The sequence below is a fragment of the Mustelus asterias genome, chromosome 8 (genome assembly GCF_964213995.1).
Source record: "Mustelus asterias chromosome 8, sMusAst1.hap1.1, whole genome shotgun sequence".
NCBI lineage: Eukaryota > Metazoa > Chordata > Chondrichthyes > Carcharhiniformes > Triakidae > Mustelus > Mustelus asterias.
This window is the reverse complement of record NC_135808.1, coordinates 67,915,361-67,937,207: the sequence shown is the minus strand read 5'-3', so window position 1 is coordinate 67,937,207 and position 21,847 is coordinate 67,915,361. Positions and strand designations below refer to the sequence as shown.

At 44.4% G+C, this 21,847-nt stretch overlaps 1 protein-coding gene across 1 annotated transcript in view; it reads left to right on the top strand.

Moving 5' to 3' along the window:
• Positions 1–21,847, top strand: part of LOC144497218 (regulator of G-protein signaling 8-like) — a 62,064-nt gene that overhangs the window by 14,133 nt on the left and 26,084 nt on the right. The window contains exon 3 of the mRNA XM_078218130.1: positions 20,937–21,025. Coding sequence (XP_078074256.1) covers positions 20,937–21,025 — 89 coding nt within the window. The remainder of the gene's footprint in view (positions 1–20,936; positions 21,026–21,847) is intronic.

Sequence of the window (21,847 nt, the reverse complement as noted above, 5' to 3'; positions counted from 1 at the left end):
ATTTCCATGATCTCCTCTTTAACTCACCCCTATTCCATCGAAGACCATGCACAATTCTCTGTTCTTGATGGTTCAAATGGCCTCAGTTGCAACTCTTCACCAGTGCTGCACACTGACATGATCTTTGGAACTTACGCAACATTAGTAGTGGGCGACAGACTCTCTGGCTTTTGCTCCCTCCAATGTGGGAAGAAGCTGGGCGCCTCACTTGAGTTGTCAGGAACTTTAAAGTAAGGTTTATTTATTAGTCACAAGTAGGCTTACATTAACACTGCAATGAAGTTACTGTGAAATTCCCCTAGTCGCCACTGTTCGGGTACAGTGAAGGCGAATTTAGCATAGCCAATGCACCTAACCAGCACAACTTTCAGACTGCGGGAGGAAACCCACGCAGACACGGGGAGAATGTACAGACTCCACACAGACAGTGATCCAAGCCAGGAATTGAACCCGGGTGCCTGGCACTGTAAGGCAACAGTGCTAACCACTGTGCCACCGTGCCGCTGTAACGGCAAGGAGCACACACAAGGTTTATTTACATGAAATTGAAAGGACATGCTCATCTGGAGCATCGCGTACAGGAGAATACAGCTTGGAAAAGCCTAGTGGGTGAACCTTGTGACAAGATGACGACACAAATACATTCTCTATTTCACGAGGCTGCATGAAGCCATTGTGCTGTTAAGTCAATGTTTGCCATTAATGACCTCTGCTCTGGCTCAGCCACATTCATCAGCTGGATGATGCCACAGGCCTTCAGTACAGTCAACTGGCCACTAGGCCAAGGCCTGCTGGGCATCCATACCTCCACGACGGCGCATCAGCAAGTGAGATATGAAGATGCCATCATTGACACTGACACCTAGGGGATGGTGGCTGATGGCCGTGACTTCTGGAGGCTGACTGGAGGGGCATAATTGGAAGAAGTGAGCGGGAATAGTAAGCTCAGCTTGTCGAGGAGAGGGCCCAGTGGCATCGAGGAGCCAGTGAATCCTGCGTCTTCTCAGCCCACTGTCTTCCTCTGAAACAAATATCACAGAGACTGCCTCATCAAAGTGGGGATCCTGAGTCACACCAGGCGATATTCAGCAGAGAGCTGACAATCAGGGTTCAAACAGTTGCCTTATGAGATGCCTTTTACTTTGTTAGTCATTTAGTTGAGGCAAAACTCCCCCTGCTATCAACTTAGCTGCAAACTGATTCCTCTCTGCCCCATAAGGTAGCCTGATCCAATCCTGCCCCAAAGCAAATCTAAAGCAGTTCATTATTACACCAAGTTATAAAGAATAATAAATACATCATGGGACTGAGTGCTTCTTTCAACTGTTAATGGCTGTTAATGAGTGCCAAGTCACCAAGGAACAAACTCATGAATGTGGTCATACGAAACTCTTTTGTCTGCTATCTTAGAGGCCATAATGCAAATAGCAAGCAGAGAGTTTTCAGACAAACAAGTTAACAGGGGCGATCTTACCGGCTTGCTACACCAGCCGACCTGTAGGAGGAGAGGGAAGGGGGAACTCTGCATCAGAGAGTGGGATTGGGATCGGCTGGGGCAGCAATGGGGGGAGGGTGTTTGCTGAGGATAACTGGGGCGGCGATTGAGAGGGGGCATGATGTCTGTGTGGGAGGGCGATGCCCGTGGAAGGATGTGGGGGAGGGACGGGGGATTTTCCAGTGCACTATGTACACTGTGCACACAGTGTACACAGTGCACTTGGAGATCGGGGCGCCTGCATAGTGGCACCCCTAAAGCTGGCTTCACAGCAAGAGTGGACTCCACCCACTCCCCCTGCTGGCATGAATCACATTTGGGCTCTTATTTTCTAAGTGTCATAAAATTGCCTCTGGGAGCTCACCCATAAAATGGCCGCAAATGGCCGTTTTCATGCTCATTCGGCACTTAGGATTTCTTTGGTAAGATCACCCCCCCCCCCCAACATGTTTATTATTAATATTACACGAGGTGATTTCAAACCAACTCTATCCACCAATAAAAAAATGCCTAAGTTAGGACCCAATAGTTACTGTAATCATATGGCCAATCATATCAAAACTTGTGGAACCTGTAAGCAGTGATACTATCAATGTGAATCACAAACCTGGAGCAGTTCCCTCAGCATTGGCAAGATGATATACTCCATTCTCACTGGTCATCTTGTCACACCTATCTATCACCTGTGCAACTTGATGTGCTTCTTTCTTAGAAGATGCAATCAATTACTCTCAATTAACAAATGAATACTCAACTTTAGAGTGAAATAGCATGCATGTAAATGGAACTAGTCCCAATGCTGGTGAGTAACGTCAAATGGTAATGTTTGGTCTGCTGATAACACTCCCTGGACAGAATGAGAATTCCTCTACCTGAGAGATAAGCTGCAATCGAATCATAAAGATAACTGGACAGAATGGGATACAGTAAAAACTTTGCCAGCACTGAGGAGACCAGTGATAATTTCTTTTGATAAAGCTAAGCCTCATTCCAACAATGTTGCCAACTCTCAACTCCTGGTTGCATTGATCATAGCTGCAATGTGCATGAAGTATGTGAGCGTAAGAGTGTGCGGAAATGCTCACAGGTTGATAAGATTTTAAACTTGATCCCAGTGTCACGGTTAGCCACCTTGCATTGTGTGAAAACTAATTATGCCCAGTGAGGAGATATCATTCTCGGCTTGGCAGAGAAATCCTCTCTTTTGCTTCCTCACCTTCCAAACCCACCTTGGGGATAGCAAGATAAAGGCAAAATACTGCGGATGCTCTGACAAAGGGTCGTCCTGACTCGAAACATTGCCTCTATTCTCTCTCCACAGATGCTGTCAGACCTGCTGACTTTCTCCAGCATTTTCTGCTTTTGTTGGGGATAGCAATTCTTGATAAGATTCTTGATAAGATTAACACAACTGCAATAATAGCAGGTGCCCTAGTGCTTAAACCAAATTTCCATAAAGATAATAAAAACACAGGAACAGAGAAGCTGCAGCACTTTGATATTCAAGCTAAAGGTTTGATTATTTTAAGAAAAAGTATCAGTCACAAAGTTTCACAGACCACTTGTCTGTGAAATGCTCTCTCAGACACAGTGATCAGCTGGAATTCTTTGTCGGGTTAAGCACATCTTGCCAAATCAGGATTTCAAAAGTGTATTTTAGACCATGGGAGCTGGTCAGGATTGATTGGCTAATAATATTTCCCCAAGCTGTCCTGAGACCCCAGCAAACAAAGATGTCTTTCCTCTGATGTTGCTATGTCACATGTAGCAATTTTTAAAAAAATACATTACTGAACAAAATCGAAGACTGGGAACGACGGAACAACTTTATTCTATTCCCATAATAAATTCTACAAGAAGCAGCAAGAAAGAGTGAGATAAAAAGTAGCATTCTGAAATAAAATCCATGTTTCCCATTGGCAGATGCAGTGGGTCTTTAAATTGCCGTTTACTTTGATGGGACCGTAATATCCTACTGAGAGGGAGGGTATGGAGTAATGTTCTAGAAGACGTTCTGTCTCACATTCTCTCCAATTTGCTCTACATCCAGTTACTGCTTATAATAAGTTCAGAAACAGGCCTTTCAGCCCAACTGGTCTATACTAGCATTTATGCATCATACAAGTTTTCTTCCTACTTCATCTAACCTGATCAAGGTAACGTTCTATTCTTTTCTCCCTCGTGTGCTTATCTAGCTTCTTCTTAAATGTGTCTATTAGTCTCAACTACTCCACTTCCTCACCACTCTTTGGCTAAAGAGGTTTCTCCTGAAGTTCCTATTGAGTTTAGTATTGCCTAGCTTATATTCATGACCTCTAGTTTTGGCCTTGTCCAAAAGTGGAAATGGAAACATTTTCTCTACATCGAAGCTATCAAAGCCTTCCATTATCTTAAAGGCCTCTATCAGGCCACCCTCAGCCTATTCATTTCTAGAGAAAGAGCCTTAGGCTGTTCTGCCTTTCCTGATAAATGTATCCTCTGAGATCAAATATTATTCTTCATTGCACCTTCTCTTGGTCGCTCTATAGTCTTTCCGTGACATGGCATCCAGAGCTGTGCACAGTCCTCCAAATGTACCTCCATGTTTCTGGATTAGCCTGGGCAGCACGGTGGCACAGTGGTTAGCACTGCTGCCTCACAGCGCCAGGGACCCGGGTTCAATTCTGGCCTCGGATCACTCTCTATGTGGAGTTTGCATGTTCTCCGGGTGCTCCGGTTTCCTCCCACACTCCAAAGATGTGCGGGTTTGGTTGATTGACCATGATAAATTGCCCCTTAGTGTTAGTGTCATCCTTTAGGGTAAATATGTGGGGTTACGGGGATAGGACTTGGATGGGGATTGTTGTTGGTGCAGGCTCGATGGGCCGAATGGCCTCTTTCCACACTGTAGAATCTATGATTCTACTGCAGTGTGTTGCCATGGTTATCACATCCTTCCAAACTGAGTTTTGATGACCGGGAATTGACTGCTGTGTTCTCGCCCACACTTCAAATATACCTAATTAGCTGCCAAGTACTTAGGGGCATCCTGAGGTTGTGAAAGGTATTATATCAATGAACATCTTCCTTTCTTTCTCTTTATTCTGCATGTAGAAGTTCAGCAGTTAATGCCAGCTTATCTATTTGATCTTTGCTGATTGTGGGAGCTTGATGCGTGCAAATTGGCTGCCGTGTTCCCTCCATGACAAAAGGGACTGCACTAGAAAAAGTACTTCATTGGTTGTCAATTATTTGCAAAGCCTGATGGTCAAGAAAAGCACTATATAAATGAAAGGCTTTCTTTCCCCTCCGTTCACAGCCTATTAGGTATTTTTGAAGTGTGGCCTAGAACATAATAGTCAATTCCCGGTCGTTAAAACTCCAAAAACTCAGTTTGGAAAGATAAGTTACCATGGCAACACACTGCAGTAAAATTATAGAATCTACAGTGTGGAAGGAGGCCATTCGGCCCATCGAATCCGCACCAACACTGAACCAAGCCCACCCTAGGCGATGGCCTGGTGGTATTATCGTTAGACTATTCATCCAGAAACTCAGCTAATGTTCTGGGGTCCCGGGTGCGAATCCCGCCACGGCAGATGGTGGAATTTGAATTCAATAAAGAAATATCTGGAATTAAGATGACCATGAAACCATTGTCGATTGTCAGAAAAAACCATCTGGTTCACTAATGTCCTTTAGGGAAGGAAATCTGCCGTCCTTACCTGGTCTGGCCTACATGTGACTCCAGAGCCACAGCAATGTGGTTGACTCTCATCTGCCCTCCAGGGCAACTTGGGATGGACAATAAATGCTGGCCAGCCAGCAACGTCCATGTTCCGCAAATGAATAAAAAAAACTCATGTCCTCCAGCTGTCGGGATACTGGATAACAGTCAGGAGAAGGAACGCTGGCTGATGTCCATTCTGCCGACCCTAGTGTTACTGAAACGAATTACAATTATGGATGGGAGCTGCTAGCTCCAGCGCAGACATGAGATCATATTATCCACCTTCCAGATTTGCAGCTAAAGGAATTTCAACTGTAACCATCGGCAGTGAATGTCAATAGGTTCATTGGCAGTGACAGGTATCAATATTAAGATCAATCCTGCACATTTTCATAGAATCATAGAAACCCTACAGTGCAGAAAGAGGCCATTTGGCCCTTCGAGTCTGCACCGACCACAATCCCACCCAGGACAGTCACTGAACATCAGGCTGGGGAAGAAACAATACCTGACTTAAAATTCAAATTTCATAGTAACAGTTAGAATTTAATATGGTTTAAAGTTAAAATGTATAAAAAGGGCTGGCTGACTTTCAGCATTGTCTTAAAACGCCTGAACACAAAACGTCAAAGGAACATTAATTGGAGAGGCGGAACACATAAATTTACCTCCTTTCTATGTCATACCTGCATTACAAAAAAACCAAGTGCATTTTTAATATCGTGTAAGTGGAATGACATGTGATCACTTGTGCTTCATAAAGTGTTGCAGACCCTAGGTGGGCAATAGGATTCTCCAACTGCCCTCAGACTGAGAAGGAGGATGAGGAAGGGAACAGAGGGAAAAGAAAGACACCGGGGATCGCAAAGCAATTGACAACCAATGAAATACTTTTTCTAGTGCGATCCTTTATGTCATGTAGAGAACACGGCAGCCAATTTGCACACAGCAAGCTGCCACAACAGCAATGTTGTAATGACCAGATAATCTGTGAGCCAGGTACCCAGGAATAACTTCCTTGATCTTCTTCAAAGTAATGCCAAAAGATCTTTTGTTTTGCATTTCTCTTTTTGTGTTCACACAGAGCAGGCAGATGATGCCTTGGTTTGACCTCTCATCTGAAGGACAGCATTGTCGACAATGCAGCACTCCCTCAGTACTGCATTGGACTATCGGCCTTAATTTTTTTACTTGAACCCAGTACCTTCCAATTCAAAGGCAGAAATGATATTAATTGAGCCACAGCTGGCAGAGAGAAAAAAAGGGACCACCTAAAATTATCTTCCTCTCCCACTATCCTTACCCCAAATGTTTTCCAGTATAGGAGGAGACCCTTCAGCCCAATGTTGCTATGCCTGCTCTCTGAAAGTACCATCCAATTGCCCCCACTTCCACAGAATAGCTTTGATGTGGAGGTGCTGGCATTGTACTGGGGTGGACACCATAGCCTGGTGTTGTGAGACTTCTTACAGAATGGCTCGATGGTGCTGTTCTTACAGTTAAATTATCTGTTACACTGCACAAATAAAGATAACAGCGACAAAACAAGGACATGGGCCTGGAAAATTAGAAAGAAAATCCTCAGTGTTAAATGAAAGGAATGTCTAGACTCTCGCAAACATGCCAGCAATTTGAATAAAAGATATTTTATGCTGTAGCTTCCGAAAGTCGAGCTTGTCATCTTTCTCTCTCACAAGACAGAACATTTAAGCTGCTTATTATTTTGATGGGAATGAAAGAGAGGAGTTGGAAAATTGTTAAGATGAGTAATGGTTTAACAAAGACTGGCACCATTATAGGCACACTCATCAGTTACTGAGTGATCCGGTCGCTTCATTCAGCCTCAGAAAATATGGAAGATTTATTTTTAGGGAAAGCAATTTGTTGCTGCTCAGAAACCGACGTGAACTCTGGGACATTATTTGTGGGCAGCTGCGTCAATCACGCGGTGCTGTACCATCCCATGGTGCACTGCATCAAGGCGTTTGATCTACCTTGTCCAACTGATTACCGTGATGGAGCTACATAGTGGAACAATGTGGTTGACTCTCAACTGTCTTCCAAGGGCAATTAGGGATGGTCAATAAATGCTGGTCAGCCAGCGATGTCCATGTCCCACGAATGAATTAAAAAAAACTAGGAAGACCAGCAATAAGACAACACCCGGAGCATCATTGAAACATCAGGGCATGAAAGTGACTAACAGATTGTCTGTGCATTTCATACTTTCAACATTAGAAGGTCAGGCTTAATTGGTGAGATCATTAAAGTTAACCGCTTATTTTCATATGGAAACTGCAGGAAGGGCACAGCTACTTGTACACTTCGAAATAAACACCCGGGTTAAGATAGAAGGCTGATTGCGCATTGCTGGGATGAGTTTGATGCTCAGAAATACATACATGTAGAAAAACCTCTCAAAACAGTCTTGTTCAGATCTGTGGTGCAACTGTGTGTTCATTTTTAGAGCAGGAATTCTTTCTTTCTCAATAATAACACCTATTCATCATTAGCGCAACACCACGAGAGATTATGCAAATTTTTAAAATCCCAATGGGCTTGTTAACGTGGCACATCTGCAAGATGCAATCCAACCCTCCTGGGAAGATTTATGTAATTAGTGGTGTTTGGAAATGTTCACAGATTCAGCTGCACATTCAGATTTAAACTTAGATTTAAACCGCGCTGCCTATCCGACTGTCAATGAATTAACACTCTGGGAACATTGCTGGGTCTATCGTGGCACTTCTGGTTTGCAAAACTACTGTCAACTGCAAAAAAAATCAGCTGATGTCTTGTTTTAAATCAATTTAAAGTTAGCACTTTGTATAGCAAGTTAGAACCAAGTGACAAATTACATTTCCTTCAGTCTTCACTTTCCCAGCAAGGGTTCCTTCATTACAGTGGAAATATCAGTGATATGATTCAGGGGGATATAGGATTCACGTTCCCTGCCACATGCAGCATAGCACACAAACATAGGAAGGAGAGCAACAGTAGAACAGGTCCCAAAAGTCTTATCACCATGGAAACTAACTGGACCATGTAATTCCACAAATTATGAAACAAGGTTCCATCATATTTACTGGAGAATATTAAATGAGGAGGCGCCTTGCTGGATCTGGTATTTGACAATTCTGGTTCTCAAAGCTTGGCATCTCCAGATTCCTTAGGAGGGGCAAAAGAGGCCTCAGACAGCCGAACAGATCCTACACCACCCACTTTTGCTTGCCATTGCAAAACACAATAATTAGATTAATGGAAATGACGAAAAATGTGAATATTTTTCTGATCTTCCTCTACTAAAGTGGGATATTCCAGCCCCACCATTGCAGAACCCACCACAGCGGGTGGATGGGGGGATGTGGTGGGATAGCCAAAAGACCTCCGGCAGAATTGGACAATTCCAGCAATGGGCAAGGCCAGAAAATCCCACCCTAAATGTCATTCATTTATGTGCATTCATGAAGTATCATACGTACGTTAATAATTCATGTCAGAAATAAAAGGGAAGACATTTTCATTTTGTGAACGTTAGTACTCCAAGACCATAAAGACCATAAGCTGTAGGAGCTGAACGCTCTGGCATACAGTGAGATCATGACTGATCTGATGTGATAATCCTCAACTCCACTTTCCCGCTTAATCCCCATGATCCTCGCTTCCCCTTACTGATTAAAAATCTGTCTATCCGTATTTATTTGAAACATTGTTATAAAATCATCACAATCTTCTTCTTCTGACAAACTAATCTCCCATCTACATTAATCCAGCAAAATCAATGTTAACATCAATCTTACTGATAAAAATACATTGTCATTGCTCACACTTATATCAGCTCGCACTGCTCATGGGAGCGGTCTGGTTATGTGACCTCACACGAATGCTGGGGATGTGCCTTCTGGTCCATCCTCTCGTTTGGCTCTACTTTTGCGCATTAAAGTTTAAAAGTTTATTCGTTGGTGTCACCCGTAGACTTACATTAACACTGCAATGAAGTTACTGTGAAAATCCCCTCATTGCCACACTCCAGCACCTTTTTGGGTACACTGAAGGAGAATTTAGCATGGCCAATGCACCTAACCAGCACATCCTTCGGATTGTGGGAGAAAATCAGAGCACCCGGAGGAAACCCACGCAGACACGGGGAGAACATGAAGACTCCGCACAGACAGTAACCCAAGCTGGGAATCGAACCAGGATCCTGGTGCTGTGAGGCAGCAGTGCGAACCACTGTGCCACCGTGCCACCAATTACTTGCTTTTCGGGCCAGCCGGAGGACTACTGGAGGATCCTCGCGGATCACCAGTGGTCCTGGGATCACACTTGGTGAGAAGCGCTCCTCTGCATGGGCCATGCATTGGGTAGAATCATTCCAGAGGAGGGCAGCCAGTTTAACCTCCTGTTAAACACAGAGCAAGGGTGGGGACTGATTCTATTTCCTTCAATTTGCATCGAAACAATAAGAAACAAGGTGTTCGTTGTTTGGCCATTAAGTGCACTGAAGAATAAGTCAAAACAAAGGGAGTGACTAAAGAAGGTTCAGTGGCCCTGAAGGCCTTTGATCAACTTTCTGTATCAGGCTTTTTGTCTTGCTGCTGGGTTATGCAACACACAATAAGATCATTTGTTTTGTTGAGATTAGTTATTTTACTTGTTCACAACAGCCACTCTGTCTAAGGGCTGACTTGGAAAGCGTTTCCTTTTACCTCTTTGTCAGAGGAGCACTGTTGTGTTCGGACATCAGTTTGGCAACACGCCTTCCCCTCTCTCAACAATAACTTATTGTGCTGAGCCATTTGTGGGTGCAGACTTTGCGATTGGAAACATTAAAAAAACACATACACTCTTTGAAATAATGTGTTTTTCACTGCCATGTCGGAGAGACCATTCCAAGCATTTAATCATCAGAGTCTTTAAATGTATAAGTGTTTCAAACAGTGACAGACCAATTTCGTGCAGATCAAAGGATGCCAAGTAAAATTGCTGTTTCATTTCTCGTTGAGTATCTGATTTCAGATAACATATGCTGGTTTTCCCTCTGAAGTTCAGCAGCCCTCCCCTGTGCCTGCCCAATATTATCCACTATGTTATTGCTCCATCTACAATAGGGGCCATTTTCAGTAAGTCCTCTCCTGCTCGGTGACCTGAGCTTTGGCAGTCAAGCCAGCAGTGGAGGTCAGTGCTGCACATGCACAGACTGTGGTCCTGGGGTGATCCTTTACAACCCTAGTCGCCACAGTCTGGCACCTGTTCAGGTTAATGCACCTATTCAGCACGTCTTTCAAAATGTGGGAGGAAACTGGAGCACCCGGAGGACACCCACGCAGACACAGGGAGAACGTGCAAACTCAACACAGACAGTGACCCAAATCCATATCCTCTCAGCAAGAGCACCAGAAAGAGCACACTTGCTTTAAGGAACTCAGGCTTAAGTGGAATAAAAGCAGAAAATGCTGGAAATACTCAGCAGGTTTGTCAGCCTGCGTGGAGTGAGAAACGTTAATGTATTCGGTCAATTACCTTTCATCAGAATTGGCAAATGTTAAAATGAGTAATGGGTTTTAAACAAGTGAGAGGGACGGGGTTGGTGAAAGAGCAAAAAGAAAGACCTGCGATAGCGTGGAGGGCAGGCGGGATTAGATAATAAATGGGATGACAATGCAAGGCCAATAGGGGGCAGCAATAGGACAAGTAGAGAAACAAAAGGCGTGCCCAGCGGACGTGTGAATGGTACAATGATGAACTGCTGCTGCTCGGAAGAGAAATAAAATGAAAGTTTATTTATTAGTCACAAGTAAGGCTTACATTAACACTGCAATGAAGTTACTGTGAAAATCCCCTAGTCGCCACAGTCTGGCACCTGTTCAGGTCAATGCACCTAATCAGCACGTCTTTCAGAATGTGGGAGGAAACCGGAGCACCCGGAGGAAACTCACGCAGACACAGGGAGAACGTGCAAACTCAACACAGACAGTGACCCAAGCCAGGAATCGAACCCAGGTCCCTGGCACTGTGAAGCAGCAATGCTAACCACTGTGCTACTGTGCCACCCCATGGGCGATGAGGAGAAAAAGCAAAGAAATGCAGGAAACAAAATGGGGACAGTGGTTGGCACTGCTGCCTCACAGAGCCAGGGGCCAGATTTCAATTCCCAGCTTGGGTCACTGTCTGTGCGGAATCTGCACGTTCTCCCTATGTCTGCATGGGTTTCCTCCGGGTGCTCCAGTTTCCTCCCACAGTCTTAAAGAGGTGCTGGTTAGGTGCATTGGCCATGCTAAATTCTCCCTCAGTGTACCCGAACAGGTGCTGGAGTGTAGCGACTGTAGGAATTTTGATAGTAACTTCATTACGGTGTTAATGTAAGCCTGCTTGTGTCACTAATAAATAAACAAACAAATAAATAAATGTTGAAATCAGTGTTGAGTCCAGAAGACTGTGAAGTTTCCAGTTGAGGTGCTGTTCCATGAACATTTGTTGAGCTCCAATGGGACACTACAAGAGGTCGAGAAAGCAAGGTCAGACTGGGAGCAAGCTTTAGAATTAAAATGAATGAGAGATGATCAGAAACTGAAGGATTGAACAGAAGTGTTCCACAAAGCAGTCACCAATCTGCGTTTAGTCTCTCGAGTGTAGAGGAGGCCATATTTTGAGTGGTGAATACAGTATTCTAAATTGAAAGAAGTAGAATTAAATCACTGTGTCAGCTGGAGGCAGTATTTGGGGATTTGGACAGTGAGAGGGGAAGTGTTTGAAGGTGGGTGTTGCATCTCCTATGCATACATGGAAAGATTGAATTGAATTGAACTGATTTATGATTGTCAAATGGATTGGGATGTAGTGAAAAGTATTGTTTCTTGTGCTTTACAGACAAAACATACCATTCATAGAGTACATAGGGGAGAAGGAAAGGATAGGGTGCAGAATATAGTGCCGCAGTTATCGATAGGTGAGGAAAAAGTTCAGCTTAATTTGTGGTAGGACCATTCAAAAGTCTGATGGCAGCAGGAAAGAAGCTGTTGCTGGAGCGTTGGGTGACAGAAGAGTAGACAAGGATGTTACAGAGGGAATGGCCCCTTTGGAATGCTGAAAGTGGAAGGGAAGATATGCTTGGTGGTGATGTCACTCTAAAGACAGTAGAAATGGCGGAGGGTGATTAATTGAACACAGACCAGGATGGGGGAGAGAGGGGTTTGAAGGTGAGGACAAGGGAATCCTATATGATTCAGGGAGGGAGGGGCAAAGGAAAGAGTAGAATTAATTGCTCAGAATGGGACAGACATAGTTAAGGACCCTGTCATGCATGATGTCGTGGTGGATGGTAGGGTGTTTATTTGAGAAAAAAGGAAGACATATCAGAAGTTCCAGTATAGAAGGTAGCATCATCAAAATAGATGCAATCGAGGTGGAGAAACTGGGAAAATGGATGGGAAGTGGCATGTGAGGATGTGTAGTCAATACGTGTAGTCAAACTCAGCACTCACCACCTTTTAAATCTGTGATTCAGTGCCATAACAGGCAATGGCCGGAATTCTCCAACTTTGCCTGCAGTTGGGATTTTCCGGTCCCGCTACAGTGAATGGAGATTTGGCTGAGTGCCAATTCTCGTAGGCAGCGGCAATGAGTTGTGCAAGACAGGAGAATTCTGGCCAATGACTTTCCTAACAAAGCCACGAGAGAAGAAAGGAGGAAAAGTTACATTGACTTGTTCTTGAAAACTGCCACTTAGACGTAGTCCGTAGGTAGGCTGGAAAGTTCCTGCCCTGTCTGCCGTGCAAATCGTAACAGGCAGGACAGAAAATTTGGTGGACCACTTAAAGGTCCGTTGAGCTCGGGTGGGAATTTCTGGTCTTGGGTCACGCGCAGCCGGAAAATCCCACCCAATGTTCTACTCCATTAACTCCATGCAGGATATCATCAATGTTCCACAGCTACTGGGACCAAATGTGTTCCTGCCACATCAAAGTGTTTACTATTTCACAATCTTAAACCGGCATTTCAGTCGTGACAGGAGGTGAGGTTCCAGCAATGTTACGATCTCTCCTTGAATTTTGCTGAAGTTTTATGGAAAAAGTCTCAACATTTCCCATTCAAGTGCAAATAAAAAGAAGTTGAAAGATCACCATCTTGATATAGGTTAGGATAACAAATGAAAGGAGGGCACATGGTTCCCAGTGGCACAACAGTTAGCACTGTTGCCACACAGTGCCAGGGTCCTAGGTTCGATTCCAGGCTTGGGTCACTGTCCGTGTGGAGTTTGCACGTTCTCCCCGTGTCTGTGGGGATTTCTTCTGGGTGCTCCGGTTTCCTCCCACGCTCCAAAAGACATGCTGGTTAGGTGCATTGGTCATGCTAAATTCTCCCTCCGTGTACCTGAACTGGCGCTGTAATGTGGCAACTAGGGGATTTTCACATTAACTTCATTGCAGTGTTAATATGAGCCTACTTGTGACACTGGTAAATAAGTTATTTTTAAAATCTTTACATACAAGAAATTTGATAAAGGTTTTGCAATGAAATCATGCACTTTGATGTAAGTTTCAACACTGCATCGCTCTATTTGTGGAGCATTTATGAAACATAAAGGCAAATCAATGAATTATTCAAAAACAAAAATGACCAGTACTGTCAATTCTTAGGAACATACAAAGGAGAGAATGAATCCGTGGAGTAAAATAGTCAAATTTGCACTAAAATAATAAAGAGAAATTGTTTGGTGTTCAAAAGGTCTATGATCAGCAAACTGTGATCTGAAATAGATTATCAGGTGAGTTTTTACGGGATATTAGTGAATTATTTTAGAATAACAAATACCTTGAGATGAAGTAACTTAGTAAATTTTAAAAAGTATACAGCAACTTGAGAATCTAGGAACAACTTATGAAGAAATGCAGGCTGCAGTATTTGGATGTATAGCACCCATTTTTGAGGTACTAGTGGCTTTGGAGCTCCATAATTATATCCCCTACATATATTTCTGTTGCAAATCACACAACACTCCATTATTAGGGCATTAGCATACACATGGCCAGAAGTATACAGAGTAGGGAGATTATAGCATCAATTAGTGTGTATATTACTTAGGTACGGGCTCAGTAGTACAAAGTGCAACGTATGTGCAGCAGCTGTACCTGAGCTGGTGGTTGTGAGTATGAGAACAACATGTTTCTTCAGCACGCCTGTCTTCTTGCTTTTCCATCTATTGTCTGCACACCACTTCCTGGCCAGGTTGCAGTTCTCAGGTATCTGAAAGGAGAAGGGCATGTGTGAAGTTGTGCTGAGCAGAGGGCTATGATTGAAAAGGCACATGCTTCCATAGGCTGCAGAGAGAGAGCGAGGGTGGTGGGGTGAGGGGGTGGTGGGGGAGGGGTGGGGGAGGGAGCAGAGTGGAACCTGAGAAAGAGGATACTGTCATCTTCAATGGTTTCAGCTCCATTGTTGGCCACAGCTTCAGATACAGCAGCTCTACTGATGGTGAGAACCGTCTCCCCCATGAGAGTGAGGATATGGAGTCATGCTTGCCCCCCCCCTCCAGCTTACTCCCCGCCAGTTAGGCCCTGCTGACTCCGATTGTGCACTACCTTGCCCTCAAGAGAGAGGAAATTGTGTCAGTGAGGTGTAGTGTGATCCATTTGGGTGATCTGGTTATCATGGTTGAATAGCTGGCAGTTTGTGCAAGCTGAGATGCGGGTGTGGGAATGGCAGCAGTGCCGAGTCTGTGAGGACGAGGTGAAGCCTATAAATTTTCAGATTGAACCTGATTGATCGAGATTGTTGATCGATGACTGATGGGGCTGTGGTGAATTGAGCAGTTGCTGAGGCAAATGATATTTTTGGTGGTAAATGGCATTTGAAGATGTATCCACTAATCTTTACCAATCATATGAGGTCACTGAACATCTACAGCATGCAACCAAGTTCTTGGAGCTTTAACTGACATCGAGTGAAACACCTATTGGGCCCACGCTGCCTCCTGAATGTGTGTTTGGAAGGCCTCCTGCTCCCCGGTGGAGATTACATATTTCTCCTTCTCTGCACCTCCTCGAATAAGGCCTCTAATGCAGCACTGGAACATCTTGGAGCCTGCTCTTTCCCATGTTGTGCCAATCTTAGTGCCCTATCCCAGGTCAGAATCAGCTGTGGCTTCACTTCCAGGACCTGTTTCAGCCACAATCTCACTTCCCTGTAAGAAGAGTGAGCTGATTTAATTAGTGCAGGCTCGCTTTAACTGCTGTTGACCTCTCATGAGTTTGGGCCCCTTGCTGAGGCACACCGCCACCCCAACTGCAGGCATGATAATGAGTAGGCAGCACAAAGTTGACATGTTGGCTCAATTGGAAACAACAGGCATGATCCACATGCTTATTTTTGGGGGAAGCAGTAGCACAGTGGTATTGTTACTGGATTAGTCGTCCAGAGAGTCAGAGCTAGGCCTGTGGACCTGGGTTCAAATCTCACCATGGCAGATGGTGAAATTTAAATTCAATAAAAATCTGGAATTAAAAGTTTAATGATGACCTTGAAACCATTGTTGTTTGTTGGAAAACTCCACCTGGTTCATTAATGTATGAAATCTGCCGTCCTTACCTGGGTCTGGCCTACATGTGACTCCAGAACCACAGCAATGTGCTTGACTCTCAAATGTTCTCTGAAATGGAGGGCAGTTAGGGACAGGCAATGAACGCTGGCCCAGTCAGCGACGCTCTCATCCCGTAATTGAATTTTAAAAATTCACAGGTATAGGCTGATATTTTACGACCTCGCTCGGGTGAGGCTTATAAAATCCCGCCCAAGGTCAATGGAGAATTCCGTTCTGCGAGCCGCAGTAAAATTCCGGCAATAGTGTCGAATAAATAGACCCTTCCAGAAGTCGCTCGTCTCAAAACCATCCACAGCACATTGAAAGGAAAGGAAAACGGACAGGAGTTAATCACAAAACTGAAGAATTCAGGAGCTGATGTGATAAAGGAGCATCCATTTATGGTTAAGAAGATTAGCAGAATGCTACACAGCAGTAGAGACAGGGAAGTCCTGAATTTGGGGATTTGGAGCAGAGAGGATGTTTGCTGTGGCGGGAAGAAAAAGCACACTCAGAAGTGAAATCTGGAACCACTGCTGCAAACCAAGGATGCTAGAAATTTGGAACTCTTCCCCAAAAGTCTCTGGATTCTGGGACAATTGGAGCGTCCAAGACTGAGATAGTTAGATTAGGTAAGGAGCAAAAGTGGGAAATTTGAATTAACGTACAAGTCCGCCAAGATCTAACTGAATGAGATCAAGAGGCTGACTGGGCTATTCCTTTTCCTGATATTCCTATGAAGGCATACAGGAGGTTAACTTTTATACAACAAGATATCAAGACCACCTATGTACTGTGTGTGTAAGTCGGTTTCCCCCATGGGTATTGCAATAAAATGGAAGAGCTAAATAATCCAGATGTTGTTAGCATGAACAACAGATCCAATCTAGAGATCAAAAACGTAGAGCAGAGAACAAAGTGGGAATTGACACATCAGGTTATATCAGTGTGATCTGTTCAGGAATCTCCTACAAGAGTTTGATTTCTATTAGAATTGATTCCAGATCACCAATAGTCCCTCCACACAGGTCTCCCTGGATAACTGTATCACATTCTTCTGATGGTATGGATGTCTCCCTGAACCTGGAAAAATATCCAGGAAACGAAAGCCTCTGTGTCAGAGCACATCTGGCATCTTTCTATAACTTGGAACGAAAGAAGGGGTGCGCAGAGCAGCTGGAAAGCAGTGCTGGGTGGATAGATAGAATCCCTACAGTGCAGAAGGAGGCCATATTTGGATTGGAGAATAGCCAGTGTTGTTCCTTTGTTTAAGAAGGGTACCAAGGATAATCCAGGTAATTACAGGTCGGTGAGTCTTACGTCAGTGGCAGGGAAATTATTAGAGAGGATTCTTCGAGAAATAATTTACTCCCACTTGGAAATAAGTGGACGTATTAGCGAGAGGCAACATGGTTTTGTGAAGGGGAGGTCATGTCTCACTAACTTGATCGCGTTTTTCGAGGAAGTGACAAAGATGATTGATGAGGGTAGGGCAGTGGATGTCGTCTACATGGACTTCAGTAAGGCCTTTGACAAGGTCCCTCATGGCAGACTGGTACAGAAGGCGAAGTCGCATGGGATCAGAGGTGAACTGGCAAGGTGAATAAAGTACGGGCTCGCCCATAGAAGACAGAGGATAGCAGTGGAAGGATGCATTTCTGAATAGAGAGCTTTGACATGTGGCGTTCCTCAGGGATCAGTGCTGGGACCTTTACTGTTTGTAATATATATAAATGATTTGGAGGAAAATATAACTGGTTTGATTAGTAAGTTGGCGGACGACACAAAGGTTGGTGGATTTGCAGATAGTGATGAGGACCATTAGGGGATACAGCAGGATATAGATCGGTTGGAGACTTGGGTGGAGTGATGGCAAGTGGTGTTTAATCCAGACAAATGTGAGGTAATGCATTTTGGAAGTTTAATACAGCTGGGAAATATATAGTAAATGGCAGAACCCTTAAGAGTATTGATAGGCAGAGGGATCTGGATGTACAGGTACACAGGTTACTGAAAGTGGCAATGCAGGTGGAGAAGGTAGTCAAGAAGTCATGCAGCTTGCCAGCCTTCATCAGCCGGGGTATTGAGTTCAAAAATTCGCAAGTCATTGTTGCAGCTTTACAGAACCTTAGTTAGGCCGCACTTGGAATATAGTGTTCAATTCTGGTCGCCACACTACCAGAAGGATGTGGAGGCTTTGGAGAGGGTACAAAAAGCATTTACCAGGATGTTGCCTGGTTTGGAGGGCATTAGCTATGAGGAAAGGTTGGAGAAACTTGGTTTGTTCTCACTGGAATGACGGAGGTTGAGGGGCAACCTGATCGAAGTCGACAAGATTATGAGGGGTATGGACAGAATGGATAGTCAGCTTTTTCCCAGGAAGGGAAGAGTCAATTACTAGGGGGCATAGGTTTATGGTGCAAGGGGCAAGGTTTAAAGGAGATGTACGAGGCAAGTCTTTTACACAGAGGGTGGTGGGTGTCTGGAACTCGCTGCTGGGGGAGATAGTGGAAGTAGATACAATAGAGACTTTTAAGGGGCGTCTTGATAAATACATGAATAGGATGGGAATGGAAGGGTATGGTCCCCAGAAGGGTAGGGGGTTTTAGTTCAGTTGGGCAGTATGGTCGGTGCAGGCTTTGAGGGCTGAAGGGCTGTTCCTGTGCTGTCATTTTCTTTGTTCTTTGTTCTTTCTTTTCAAATAGCACATCAAGTCTGCACCTACTTTCCGACAGAGCATCTTACCCAGGCCCTTTCCCTGTATTTCTCCACTAACCTCCCTAACCTACACACCTTGGGCAATTTTAGCATGGCCAATCCGCCTAACCTGCACATCTATGGACATGTAGAACATGACAAACATTTTTGGAGCAATTATGATATTTGTAGATAATTGTGAACATATATGGTTCATGAGCAGCAAAGGCCTCATTTTGAGTGAAACAAGGCCTTCATGCTTACAACAACAACTTGCATTTATGTAACTCCTTTAATGTCCCAAGGCGCTTCACAGGAGTGTTTTCAAACAACATCAGGCATTGAACCAGATAAGAACATATTCAGGCAGATGTCCAAAAGATTGTTCATAGGGTGGTTTTTATGAAGCATCTTAAAAGAGAGAGAGAGAGAGAGAGATTCAGGGAGGATATTCCAGAGTTTCTAGGCCTTGGCAGATGAAGGCCTCGCCAACAATAGTGGAGAAATGAACATCTGGTACATGTAAGAGGCTAGAATACCCATCCACTTGAATTATAATTCTACTCTTTGGCAGACCGCAACCCAATTTCCGTTCTTAATTGTGCCACCTAGCAAATCGTCCACCAAAATAAGTTGCCTCAGATGGACAATGTGCGTTCTTACGCACGACTACCTGACTTGTGACACTAACGTGAAATAGCAGTTCCATTAACATTAATGTTTTCTTCAGCATTGCATATTCCTTGTATTATCCGATGGTAACAAACCCAGCACAGTCTTGCTATGTTAAAAGCCCCCAGGGGGCCAATAACATTTGCAGCTCTTTGCCGAATACTTGCTACTGGTGCCCCTGAGTGCTAGCTGCAAGTCATTTTCCATCAAATCTTGCGTGCGTTATTCAGGACACTCTCTTTCAAATTGAGCTTTGAGGCTGGGCTATATTTAGCCTGTGTTTTAATCTCACTGCTTTAGCCTTCAGGGAACCATGACGTGAAGGTTGACTTTTGCTTAATTAAGAACCTACTCCCCACTGCCCCTGTTTCTATCGCTGATGAAATTCCACAATAAGTGGCATTATCCTGTCTCTGATATGAATCCCTGCAAAGGGCGCAAAATGGTCTCAAACTAATAAAGCGATATTTTATTTCTGAAACAGGACACAGAGTGTTCTTGCTTTGAATACCAAAGGAAAATAAGCTTTCTATTTTGGCTTGCATGTGAGATAGAATCCATAGACCATAGAATCCCTACAGTGCAGAAGAAGACCATTCGGCCCATCGAACCTGCACCGCCAACAATCCCACCCAGGCTCTATCCCCGTAACCCCACATATTTACCCTGCTAATCTCCTGTGATGCCAAGGGGTAATTTAGCATGACCAATCTACCTAACTTGCACATCTTTGGACTGTGGGAGGAAACCGGAGCACCCGGAGGAAACCCACACAGACACGTGGAGAATGTGCAAACTCCACACAGGCAGTGACCCGAGGCTACAATTGAACCTGGGTCCCTGGCAGCAATGCTAACCACTGTGCCAACAGCTAGATTAGGTAAGGAGCAAAAGTGGGAAAATGGAATTAGCGTACAGGGCCGCCAAAATCTAACTGAATGGGATCAAGAGGCTGACTGGGTTATTCCTTTTCCCTCGGTAAACAAGAGGTTAGCTTTTATACACTACAGAAACACTCTAGAATCATAGAACATCTCTCTGCAGAAGGAGGCCATTCACCCATCGAGTCTGTACCGAACACAATCTCACCCAGGCCTTATTCTCATAACTCCACATATTTACCCTGCCAATCCCCTGACACTAGGGTCAATTTATCATGGCCAATCAACCTAACCCACATATCTTTGGACTGTGGGAGGAAGCCGGAGCACCCAGAGGAAGTCCACGCAGACACAGGGAGAATGTGTAAACTTCACACAGACAGTGACCGAGGCCGGAATTGAACCCAGGTCCTTGACGCTATGAGGCAGCAGTGCTAACCACTGTGCCATCATGCTGCCTACCATAACTAACTTCTTGGAATCTGGTGAGAAAAGAAAGCAAAATATTCATTGTTCAAGTTCAATTCTGTTCATCCCGAGAACACTGATCTAAACAAATTATTCTCATCCCAGCTACTGTCAACATGGCTGACAGCCTCCAGTCATCTTCAGCAATAATAGAGGCTCACAATAAATAAAAGATGATGATGTTCCCTAGCTGCACAGTTTCCACCAGCTGTAAGTAAAAATAACAAAGTTGTTGGAATGGTTAATGGAGTGGAGGGGAGGTGGGGGGGATGAGAAATATTATTGTCTTCAAGACAACAAGGGTGCCTTCCTTTTGTCAGTTGAAATTGTTGTCGAGCAGAAAGCACTTAAATAAGAGTTCCACAAGAAATCGTATGTCGATGGGCAAACTAGCTTGCGAGTAATCACACAGCCTTACTTCTCCTGTCTCCACAGCTCAGCTTGTCACAGCTTCACGCAGACAGCTTATCCGACTGCAGAATTGACAAAGAGAAACCCGTCGAGAAAAGGACCGGCACCACACAGTGAGTCTGTTTCATTTTCGCTTCCGGGCTGCCCTTTCACACACATCAGTCTCAGGTGCTGCTTAGGTTGGACCTGCTGCCCCATCTCGATCATTTCTCCCCCAGCCAGGAAAAAGGGAAAGCCTTGCAACAGGAACTGGCATAGGCGTGACTCTGAAATGGGATTCCAAACCTGGCTGTATTCCCTCATTGCCACTCTACTAGCATTAGATTGATATTAGGGATCCAGTGGGAGACATATTCCTAACTCTGCCTTTTTCAAAACTATCATTATCTGGAAGGTTTGATGACTAAATGGCCAGAGAGAACTGAACTCACAGGAAAATAGGAAAGTGCACAAACTAATCACTTTAATTTTACATGCATCTGGCAAAATCTTTGTGTAAGTCTTGCATAGCGGGAGGCAGTGGTATAGTGGATTGCTGGACTAATAATCCAGAGAGTCAGGGGAATGGACTGGGGCCTGGGTTTCAAATCGCACCCTGGCGGATGGTGAAATTTGAATTCAATAAAAATATGGAATTAAAAGTCAAACGATGACCATGAAATCATTGTCGATTATCCTAAAAACCCATCTGGTTCATTAATATCCTTTAGGGAAGGAAATCTGCCGTCCTTACCTGGTCTGGCCTGCATGTGACTCCAGATCCACAGCAATGTGGTTGACTCTTAAATGTCCTCAGGGATGGGCAATAAATGTTGGCCCAGCCAGCGACGCCCGCATCCACATTGCAACTGAATCAAATAGCAAGGAGGGTTTGAGCCCCAGTTTGAGCTGTTAACAGCTAGGGTGACAGTCAGGGTACTTCAGTTGCCTCAGCA